We start from the raw sequence: 12566 nt of genomic DNA, 5'->3' as shown, positions 1-12566 counted from the left end.
GCAACATGATTCATCCAAGCCAGTGCAATGAAGATTTGCAATATTTATAACACAATGCTTTAAGTGCAGCAAGCCACCCCATTAAAAACCATCTGCCACAAAATGTTACAAGATATGAGTATTAAACAAAGCAAAACCTTATTTTCAGACAATGTGTTTGGGTTCCACACCATTATATCTGCAAGAGCTCAACAAGAAATGTTATCCTGTGATAAATTCTGTAATACAGGCTCCAAGCAGCTTGTAATTCCACATTTAATGAATAGCTAAAGAAATAATTAATCTGCAGAACAGAAGCAGGAGAAAGATAAAATGCCTTGAAGTCATGGAAACAAACATCTCATTCATTTTTAATACTATACTTATTACAGAACATGATCTTTGAAAAACGGTAACAATCTTTCTAGTTTGCGTTCATTTTAAAGAGAGATTTGGTTGTTAACAGGATTAATCAGGGGTCCATGTTGTCAGCAGCCTAATACTGATACCTTTTTAATTGCCCCCTGGATCTTTTTTTATATTATATAGGTGTGTTATTAGGAGGGTCAGTGGTTCACTCCCGACCCTCATATTAAGACATTTCAGTTGGGGGGAGGGGGAGGGGGAGGGAAAGGAAGTGAGAAAGAGAGGGGGAAGGTGTGTGTGTGTGTGTGTGTGTGTGTGTGTGTGAGAGAGAGAGAGAGAGAGAGAGAGAGAGAGAGAGAGAGAGAGAGAGTGAGAGAGAGGGAAACCCAGACCGACACACACACAAGGATGGAAATAAGACTTTCACCAATTCCTAGCAACCATTAAATGTATTGCACTAATTCAGTTAACAGCAAGAAATCGTTAGTCAATGATTATTATTAATCATTAGTCAATGATTATTAAAAGTACATTACAAATATTAAAACTGTTAAAAATACCAGATGTTACAATATATACATATATTGTATATATTGTATGTAATAATAATGTGTAAAAAATAATGTAATTGTATGTAAAAATAATGTGATATCTTGTAACAATTGTAAGTCGTCCTGGATAAGGGTGTCTGCTAAGAAATAAATAATAATAATAATAATATTATAAGAACAAAATTTGTTCTTACAATATTATTATTATTATTTATTTCTCAAATACATTTCACTTGCCTTGATAAGTACCATCTTGGTAATCTTTAGTCATTAGCTTGTAGAACCTCATCCTTTTTGTTTAAAGTAGTATCAATCCCCCTTTGAGTGTTCTTGTGTTCTTGTTTTCAAATATGTATTGATATCTGAAACAGTTACAATTATTGCTGTAACAATAATGCTTACTGTGGATGTTCTGAATACATGGTCAGTCCTGTGGAAGAAATAGATTATACTCATGGATCTGTTGCCTTCACAGAGCTGGACTTCAAAGCTGGGAGGGAAGGAGAAACAGGTCGCACAACCAGGGCTGGCTTAGCAAAATGGAGAACCGAGGAAGGGAGAGGTGAGCACAATGCACACAAGGACAGGGACTTGGTCTTTGTCTGTTGATACAATATAAAAAAATCAGCTTGTGTGAGACAAGAAGGCAATTACAGGAAGACCCTAGCATTGGCAGGCATGTCTGTCCCAGACCTCAATTTAGCTTGATTAGACTGCTTGACAAATTGTCTTCTGGGCCTCTTCATAGACAGCAGTGCTGTCTGTCATATCAATATAAACATACTCTCCACAGTAACACTACCTGGAATAGGGTAGTGCGTACTTAGGCAGCTTACTCTCTCTGGGAGGATAGGCATCCTGTTCAAATGCACATTTTAAAGTACAGAAGATCTCAGAAGCACAATCCCATTATGTTTGAAAGAAAACAATTGTCTGACCACATTGTGGTGTTTCTGATCAACCTTTCCTCACACACCCATACAGCAAACAGTTGCTAGGAGACCACCACTGAATGGGCACTCACTAAGTTTATTGATTTTACATTTTTTTTAAGTTTACAGTACCACATGAATGCAGTTCCAGAACATTAAAAACCTTGTGTAAAAAATAAATCATAATAATTAAAAAGTAAACATTTTCCAGCTTGGAATTTGTTCTGGGTGCTGAAAACTTTCTACAGTGGTTATGGGGTGCCTCGGTTGGTCAATGTTTTCCATAGAGCCATGTACTTTCTCCTTTCTTCTTTACTGTAACCTGGCAACATGATAAGGTACTGGATTTATTTATGGAATAACAGAGCAGCATTTCAAAGTTAAATAATAATTATAAACAGAAAGCACTGTAAACAATAGCCACAGGCCAAAAGTGACCAATTCCTAATTTCTACAAGATCAACCAAAGCATACTGTAGCTGCTGGCTGTTTTTGTTTTTTATGACATTTGGGTTTAGAGATTGTTGAACAGGAAGTCTGATCGAACTTGTCTTTTGAAAATGTAATTACATTTAGAGTAAACATTTTATATCTGGGCTTGGGATTATTATCTTTATTGTGTCTGGGCTTGGATTGGTGTCTAAAATTGAAAATAGTAATATTAACTAATATTGAAAAAGGAAAGGTTAACTGCTAGGTTTTAGTGTGGCATAGTTGATTAATTGAATGGAGTACATCAGAGAGCTTAAGTAGAGCAACATTCTGAATGAAAGAATGAAACATGAGTTGCATTACATAAATGCTTTATTGCATAAGATTTTAGCTTTTCTCGACTACCATAGGTCACTGGTCAATGATATATCAGCTCAAAATAATATAATAACTAATTGCTTGCCATTTCCCAAAACAATTAAGTGCTATTCAGAAATGTGCATTTTGAATAGCAGCTTGTTATGCATCTGGAATCTCCTGTAACTAAAGTGTTTTATGTGTTGTTTGGAATCACTTTGTGTATCATTTTGTGTTTCAATCATCACATCATGATGACCTTTGACAACTTCATGTGGCCTCAAAATGGATCTTGAACATATCTACCGCTATAACCATTGACCTGTCCTCCTGCAATACTCTGCCCCTATTACACCAATAAGAAATACCCCTCAGAACTAAACCTGTAGGTGTGTACCAGCTGAACTTAGAGAAAAGGCCATAGGCACCAGAGACAGAACACGATATACAAAGTAAAGAATATCCATTCCAAGTGGCTCTTTCAGCAGAATAAACCCTCAGATCCTGTATTGAAATACTGTAATGCAGAAACAGCTATCAGGGTAAGCAAATATCCAACAGTTCAGTCTATACTGTACACATGCAGGCCTGGCATTGATTATGCATACTGGAAATGAATGCATAGCTGAGTGCCTGTATACACATGCTTAATACACACATCTCTGAATACCTCTTAATTGTTTGGAACAGTGTATATACAACATGCCAGCTAACTCACTTGTATGAAGCATATGACTGAGTTGCTTTGAGATGTTACAGAGGAAGCAGGTATGACACCAGAGCCGAGAGATCTGAATTTAAATGAGACATATGCAAGGACATCTGTTGAGTTTTAAAAAATTAAATATTGTTCTTTCTTTGAAAATGCTTCACAGAGTTCCTTTAGAAAGCCAATGAACACTAGGTCTGGTCTGTGGTACACAGTAGTAGTCCTGTATATGCCCTGTATGGAGTTGAAAGAAGCTTCCAACTGAGCATAATATTTAAAGTAGCAGTGCTTCCTCAATTCTTCCACAGACCTGTGCCATTGCATTGAAGCCTGCTGACTTTGTCATTACTAATAGATAGTGCTACTCTCTGAGACGATTCAATAATAGCTTATGGAAAGGGTACCAGTAGTTCCCCTTAATACATGCATATAATGCAGCATAGTCTTTGCTCTACAATGACAGTGCAGAGATATTTAATAGTATTACAGAACATTTCTTTTTTTAATCTGCACAAAATCACAAAAAGAAAACATAACCCTTGATCCTGGGCACACACTTCTAAGCCTCATGCCTGTATCTTGTTGTGAATAGTAACCACATAATCTTCTGAGTTCATTCACCACTCCTGCAGAGTGAGCATTGCCCTCTGGAGAGAAGAGTCTTTTAACTGAGCCACAGATACAAATGTAAGCTTACTGTCTCTTATTTCCCCTCTCACTTAAGTCTGTGATCATTCTGCTGCTGAATGTTTCTTTGTAGGCTGTAAATCTGAGTATGAAATGGAATATGTTCACCTTTAGACTGTTGGGTTTTTGCTGGGAGTCTGTTCATTGGAAGCCTCAGCCGCATTGTAAAAGCCAGTTTAAGGTCTCAGAATGGTTTCTAAATAAAGACACACTCATTTTAAAACAGCTGTCTGCCTCTTGTTCACAGGGGTAATACTAACTGTGCTCTCATATAACTGGCTCACAAGCTAGCCACCGCTTGACAAATCATTGCGAGAGACCATGCATTTAGGGTTTGTTGTACATACATGCATCTTGTTGTTACAATGATGGTCTACTGTTCTCATAGTTACGAGAAACTGTGGTGGAACAGTGGTGAGCATGAAAACATCAATGGGTAATCTTCCATGCAACTTTTTTCTTGTTCTGTCTCTATTCTTGTTCTGTCTCCATACTGTGTCTGTTTTTTAAGGATTACTATACTATAAAGACTGTGCCGGCATAATCCAGTAGGCCTGTGGTTTAGCGTAAAGGGTCAGATACGTAGTTCCTCCTGATTGAGAACGTTTGCATTCATGGCACTGAGATATTTTTGCATCTAGCTGTGCATTTAAGCAATCCTTATATTAACACCAATTTTCCTCTGTTTCACACTGTGGTCAGGCATTATCTTAAATCAATTGGGTGCAACCTCTTTCTGAGTCAAACTGGGAATGGGGCAGCACTATAATCAATTGCTTCAAGAATCTAATACATTGCATGTGTTGGCCGCAGCTTCTATTAACAGCAATATCTGTCTGTCTTGCTTTCTCTTTTCCTCTCCTCTGTCCACTTGTCTCTCCATCTCTCTCTCCCATGCAGAACTCATCTCCATTCATTTCCAGCATGTATTTTTTTTCAAACTATTGTGATTTACACTTTTACTAACTAATGCTTATGATTCATACTCATGCTGGCTAGCTGTTCAGAAGAATTTGTTTCTACCTTCATTAGCTCTGATTAGATACAGTTTCTGATTAGATACAGTTTTAGTAACTAAAAGCTGCATGTCAAGGGCTCTGGGATATAGTGGAGACACCAGTATGCATCAGAATCTGTCTCTACAGTATATCCATATATCAAACTTACATTTTTACTTATATCTAGAGAAACTTGAATAGGTCATTCTACATCTTACAGCATTTAGGGTATCAGGAAGTAAGGAGATGCTTGCCCATCTGTGTATGTTGCATATGTAAGGTTGATCAGAGTATGCTACTCTGACATTTTCACTTGTATTGGAAGAACTGCTTGTTCAGTTGTGATTATGACATTCTTAACTACAGCTTGTTGTATTTACAGTGTTGGCTGGGGATGAACTATATATTAATAAGATATTGTAATTGTATGGAGCATTTTAGTTCTCGAACAACAACCTCAAAAATGGATTTATAAACTTTCATTGTTAAGTCATTGCAAAAATAAATAAAATAAAATAAAATAAACAGTGAATATAAATTGTAAAACATGCTACAGGAAAGGAGTGGGTAATAATGATGAATTTAGATAGACACTTGACCCAACACTGTTAGCATCCTGGTCTGTTCCGCACAGCTTTGGGCTGTTTTAGGAAATGCCAGACTAAAGACATGGGCTGAAAATAGATTTTGAAGAATGTAGTTGTCCTATAATGTCAGATAGATTTGGGCATAGAATTCTAGCGGCAGTAAAACATCTTGTTTTTTTTTTTTTTTGCAAATCCAGCCTAGCCTTAGGAACCTGCAACCAGCTTACATAAAAGGACCTACGTGAGAAATAAATATAACCAATTCCAGTGACAATCTCTGAGCTCTTTGGAGGCATATGTATTGAAGTTTGGATAACATCTGGTATTAATAGCATTCATTTTTGTGTTTTCATTATGTCTACTACAAACTGGACTAGGACTGCTAAATTAACTCTCTTGGTGACTGCTAATAAAATATGATGATAAAATGTGGCTGATTTTGTGGTTATTGCACTGAAAAGCCACTAACCCATTATTCACAAAATAAACTTTGAAACTTTCCATTTTTATATTATCTACTGGACTCTTTCCTTCATTTCTTTGAAAATGACAAAATAATGAGATTAGGTCCATTTATCCTCCCTTTAAAATGGCAGCACATTATTTTTCTTCCCTTAACATTAAATTTGGGTGATTAAAGAAGTGACCTTTCCATTAAAGGAAAAGAAAACGATGCATTGGTTAAAGGTCTACATGAATCATCTAATTTGCAGGTCTATGTCTGAGAAATGATATGAAAAAGATCAAATGCGTTTTTCTGTTCACAGTTGGAACTCTGATTCAAGATACATACCGTTCCCACAAGGATGTTCTATAAACATAATTGGAAAATACAATACAGTGTATTAAAAAAAAAGAAAAAGAAAACAAATCACTAGAATGTGCCTCGAAAAAAGTCTTATTTAATAACCCAACACGCTGGGCATTAGAATTCTGCCTGTGTGACATACAAGTAATGGAAAATGTGTACTATTAGCATGGGAGACGTCAGGTAAGATGCACAATGACCATATAAATGTATAATGGCATATGAAAGGGTAATAGCTCAATCTGTTAAATGGAAGAGGGTGGTACAGTACTTAATACAAATAATCCATACATTACTCCTAACCCTCACTTTCTCACAATGATCAGTACAAACATTGAATATGATCCACTTGTACTGTACGTCCATTATAACTTACTGCTAAAAGAAGCATTCTTTTTCAGCACAACATGGCTGATGATTTAGAATGAGTCTGAAGTGCCTTTTCAAAGATTTATTAGATTTTACATCTAGTGCGCTTATAGATATATTATCAGTGAGACATTAGTTTAAGGACTGTATATAAACCAGCTCTCGATTAACCTTCAATAGAAAGTCCAGGTTGAATAAGCCACTGAGTTATCCACACACTGTTATTTCAAACAACATAAACTAGACTCTTGTGTCAGGGAAATACAAAACCTTTTGTGACAGAAAGCTTTTTCTGCACACTTTCCAGAAATAAAGACCTTGCCAGTGAAGGGACATCTGACAAGGTAAAATAAAATGAAGCAAAATACATTTAACAACACACAAGCCTCACACTCTAGTCAAAAAGTCATGACAGTTTACTCATCCAAAAATACATTTCTATATAATGGACCCTATAAAGATTATTTATGAGTTGAAGTGCAATTAGTTATCATTCTGCTAAGCCTGTTCCGCTGAGTGTAAGAAGTGTGTGATTTAGACACCTACACTTGCTAAGTGTTTAGTATCTGAACTAACAATGGCATTTCACAATCTTACAAGTTAACCACTGTTTCTTGTTTGCCAGCCAGCTGGTGATTATAATGTTGATTAGACTATTGAGTGAGTGAATACAATCCAAGTTACATGTCTTTTACTTCAGACGAATTACAATTTCAAGAGTGTCTCATCGCCTGTGTGGCTTAACAACAATGAAAGGAGTCAAAACAGATTTAATAATTATATAATTATAATAAAACACAATCATCATTTTTTCTGCAACTTGATGCTACTTAATGTCAAGAATGATTGCCAATCCACGCAAATATACAGTGTAAAGAAAATACCAGATGACTTTCAATTAGGTTTTGCTTTATCAGATAAGTCTAACTGTTTACTCTACTCTAGAGTCAATGCAGTTCTATTGACTACTGCATGCTTATGTCAAATTCTTCATCTAGTTCTAGGGAATATTTTCAGCAACACCTTTGCATTTCCTCTTTGCAGCCTTCCTTTCCTGTGACTTGCTTGTTCCTAGGAACCACAGGAACCACACATTCACATAATTCAAAGGAGTCCCAGCAATTGGAAGACAGATATTTCTTTTTTTAACCATCCACCATGGTTGTGACTGTACTTTTCATTACTCTACTTTTTAATGGTGTCACAAAGACGGCCGGAGTGGGTGGCGTCAGACCAGATGGAGGAAATAAATAAACAGAGAGATGGGGTTTTGGTAAAGCTGAGCGCGTGATTGCGCTCAGCATTTAATAACAGACAGAAAATAAAAGGTTTTAAACACACAAAAACACAGGACACGGCACTTGTAGCCAAAATAAACAGACGAACAAAACGGACTAGACAGTGCACAGACAGACGAACAAAACACGGTGAGCAGATAACACTAATATTTACGTTCTTATTTTACGTTTCTCCTTCTCTCTCTCCCGTTCTCCACTCACCGAACACCTAACCCCCGACTGAATGAAAATGTGCCTATATATACTGTTGTGCTGGGATTCAATTACTAATTAATTATTCACTTGAATCCCAGCACGTGAATTAATTCTGTGCAACCCCGTGCTCACATATTACATTTAACCAGCACGTGAAGTGATTTGTGCTCTCCTCGTGCCTAAATACAAATCTACACTTTAAATACACGTGAAACACAGACCCGTTTATATCCCGTGTACCAATCTATACACCAACATTTACACACGCAACATACAACACATAACACACAATTGCACACAGGGGCGGGGCACATTGCCACAAATGGCTATTTACTATCTTGTCTGGTCTTGTCGTTGCAAACTCTCTGATTGTATCTGGGACTCATTCACAGAAACTGCTGTATTTAAACCTAGACATAAGAAAGACTAATTATAAAAGTGCACTGTCAGTCTTTGATGTTGTTTTGAGACAATAAGACTGTGTTGTGTTGTGCTACCTCACATGATAGAAGCCGCTTTTAAATTGAGAGATATTATGATGTTGTTGTTGAATTTCCTAAAATCAAATCTGCAAGTGTAAAATGGCAGAGGCTGGGCGCAAAACTGGCAACCCTGCGCACCACAAGCAAGCGGGGGGGTACTCTGTCTCTGCTCTGCTCAGGGTGCTCTGTCTCCTTACATTTCTTACTGCCTGTCAGAGATAACAGAAGGGAAAATGGAAGTGACGTTGGACTGAAAGGTGACTGGCCAGAGTCTGGAATGACAGTGCATCACTCAACACTGTCCTTTACACAAGTATCACACAGTTTTGTATGAAGTTAAGTGATATGGGTATGAGCGGAACATTTGATTAAATTTTTTTTTTTTTTTTGTCTGCCTGCACTAAACACAGATGGGCTATTTTCAAGATGTATGGAAATTACTGTCTGAAATAACAGATATTACTGCAGGTGTTCATGACTGGGGAGAGGAGTCCCAGAGACAGCAATTCACTTAAATTGTCACCTGCATGTCTTTGAAGGTGATGTCAATGGAGAACAGCTGAAACTCAGCGACCTTATGCCACAAATAATGAATTTTAGTAGTTTAGTAGTTTAGTTAATGACATGATGTTAAATAAAAGATATAAATGATGTTCATATGTATGTGTGTATATATATATATATATATATATATATATATATATATATATATATATATATATATATACATTTTTTTAATGATGTCTCAATCCTAAAATTAGAGGTGATGCAAAACTGCCATAGCTGTAGCAGGGATTTCATTACAAAGAGAAACATTTAATAATGTTAAAAGAGTGATCCCCAAGATTTAAAACCCATCCATTCCTTTCCAGTGCTGAATATCAATTGCATGGGGGTCTATTAAATTGATTCTAACACAAGCGTATCTAAATATTGCCTCTTTTAGATCTCTTAAATGAGCTCCAAGCTTATGTTAATTAAACTGGATACATGTTGGTATCTCGCTAGTGGATTTCTGTCAATATAAAATGTAAATCGCCAGGGAAGGTTCATTTGAATGATTTCAACAAGGTCTGTATTATATCTGCCACAGTTTAGCTCTATTGAATAAATTGAGTGAAGCAAGGACCAAGGGAGTGAGGAGGTGAGGCTGTACAGCTCAGTAAGTGATATGGACCATGAAGCACCCGTGAAACCACAGGGAGGGCTACATGTTCTTTATAGTCCGATAACTTAGAATAATTAACACAAAACTACCATGCTGGGATTTATCATTATTTGTCAGTAATGTATTCTAGCCAAACATTTCAGTTTTCCCTTTTTGGTTAAGACTTAGATCCAGTGTATTGCCTATAGTAACCCCATTAAATCTTTTTGCATGGTATGCATGCAAATGTCACGGAGCAATCCCTGTGCTACCAGCCTATAGAGATATAGTCAAATTCATTTTAGCCATATCTCAGAAACACATACATGAATAATATTAATTGATATGCTATTTACATTTTATTTTGTTGCAAGTGTGCAGCTTGGTGTTCTTACTAAATTTGAAAAAAAAAACTGTGTGTGGTTTTATTCAGGGTAATACAGGGCACTACATTCATTAAGGGGGAATTCATTTTAAATAGCAGCAGTGTTGCCCACGTGACACAAATAAGGTGACATTGCCAAGTCCTATATTTGAGAGGTCTGTGTTTCTTGTGCTCACCATTATTGAGATAAAGAAATTTAATCATTTTGAGTGCAAAAAATAAAATATTACTAGCACATACTACTGTATTTTTTTAATGGTTTTCAGCCTCACAGCCTTTCTCTGTATCATAGTTGGCTACAACTCACGGCACTAGCTATTGTGTTCCATGTTGAGTTGCTGCCATAATGTTGCTCAGCAAGTTATTTAGAATCTTTACATCACATTTAAGTGATAGAGCGATAGTATACTCATTTGGTCTTGTACTGTATGACAGCTGTTGTGGTCTTTCTAATCTAAGATCCTCCGTTTTAATAAAACAAATCAGCCATTCGCCTCAGCAACAGGCTGCTGCAGCTATGCTGTCATGGACCCTTTGTGTGTGCTGTGTTGTGTTAGCACAGAATAACAGGATTTGGAATCCCAATGAAAGTGAATGACAGCCAGACTCATATAATAAGCTTGTCAAGCATGTCGTTTTAGTATACTATAGACCAGATTTAGTAGCACAAGCTTTCTGCCAAGTTCATTGCAATTAATCCAATATGTTCAGTTGTTACGTAGTATATTCCCTATATACCAGTACAATTATCTATCTATCTATCTATCTATCTATCTATGTTCTTCTTTTTTAAAAACAATGGCCTGCTCTCAGCCTTTCAAACTGTCAACTGATCATCCCAGCAAGGACATTAAACTGTAATCTTGAATGAGATTACGACAAGACAAACTGTCATTCAGAGATATGTCATTCTGCAATAAAAGACCATTAGTTATAGTTCACAGTGACACCCACAGTGCTTGATGGGTTTGCATTTCATTTTAAACTTTTCTACAGTCCAGAATTGAAATGAAATCATTATTAACTGTGGAAGGACACCATCCTTCCCTTATAAAAGTTTACCATCGTAAGAACATAGCAAAGTGAAAGGAAGCAAAGTAAGAGCATGGTAAAGCATTGGTAAGCAATGATAAGTTCAGAGAGGTATGGTAAAGCATATTAAAAACCATGGGAAAGTACGCTAAACTATGTTAACTGCATTGTATAAACATGGGAAAAGCAAATGAAAACTGCAAACTTCCTGTGGAGATTTACAGTTTGATTTCCATGTGAAGATGCTAGATTGCTTATGGATTTTATAGCCATTTTCAAAGAAGAGTCATTAGCCCCCTGTATTTTTCGACATGCCAAGCAGTACCACAGTTCACAAATTGGGAGGAAAAACTGGTATGAGTAATCTCCATATGCATATGCTGTGACTGTTGTGTTTGCAGTGCGGTCAATGCTGTTGTGCTTGCTGGGTTACATGTTGCCTGATGTCGTGCTTGCTGTTTTCGGGATGTGTGATGCCGTAAGTGAGTGAGGAGTGCGTGTACAACCGAGACGCCATCTTAAGTATTATACAGTGCACAACACATAAACAAGCTCTGTGGTTAATCTACAACAACACTGTTTCATGTCAGTTTTGTACAATACAACAGCATAATTGAGGTTGTATCTTTGTAAATGCATATTTATTTGATGTTTTATTTTTTCCTCAAATTGAGAGTGGTAAATCTGGGCTGTGTCTTAAATTCGAGTGCGTCTTAAATTTGAAGGAATACGGTAACTAAAAACACATAGATTTGTACCCATATAGAGTAGTTATTTATCTTATAGTTACTCAGTAATGCGTCTTCCAGTGTTGTCTTCCAGATTCAGAAACTGTTAGGGTCACCTAGTAGTACTGCTTGGAGTGCAGGGGGAGCCATGCAAGTGTGGTTAGAATTTCTTTTTTTTTACAGAATGGTCTAAAGTTGGCATATGTGAAGATGTCTTTATGAAAGCTATATATTGTAACGTTTGTGGGGAAAATGAAGGAGGCTCACACAGGATTTGCAGGATCTCGAATTCACAGTTTATTAAGCCGGGACTCTACACCAGGCAGTGATACACTTACAGCTGAGCAGCATAGTGCTACCCAGTCTGTGACAAATAATAAAATAAAAAAGTCCAAAGCACACGTTTCGGCCGTGTGCTACAGCCACTAAGTGCAGTCTCTGGTTCCTAGTTTCTGTAATCCCGCTTCTGCTCCCCTTAGCTGTTCTATTGCGCTCTTTCTCTCACTCTAGTTTGTTTGTCTGTC

The 12566-nt window shown here is 36.8% G+C and overlaps 1 protein-coding gene across 2 annotated transcripts in view; it reads left to right on the top strand.

The window, feature by feature from the left end:
• LOC117431634 (testican-1-like) overlaps window positions 1-12566 on the top strand; it is a 162648-nt gene that overhangs the window by 81843 nt on the left and 68239 nt on the right. The window contains exon 4 of one of the 2 annotated variants that reach the window (XM_058996150.1): window positions 1372-1458. The exons of the other annotated variant lie outside the window; for it this stretch is intronic. Coding sequence (XP_058852133.1) covers window positions 1372-1458 — 87 coding nt within the window. The remainder of the gene's footprint in view (window positions 1-1371; window positions 1459-12566) is intronic. 2 annotated transcript variants of the gene reach the window in all.

The sequence above is a fragment of the Acipenser ruthenus genome, chromosome 22 (assembly GCF_902713425.1).
Source record: "Acipenser ruthenus chromosome 22, fAciRut3.2 maternal haplotype, whole genome shotgun sequence".
Classification (NCBI taxonomy): Eukaryota; Metazoa; Chordata; class Actinopteri; order Acipenseriformes; family Acipenseridae; genus Acipenser; species Acipenser ruthenus.
The sequence above is the reverse complement of the archived record's forward strand: the minus strand, read 5'-3'. Positions and strand labels throughout refer to the sequence as shown.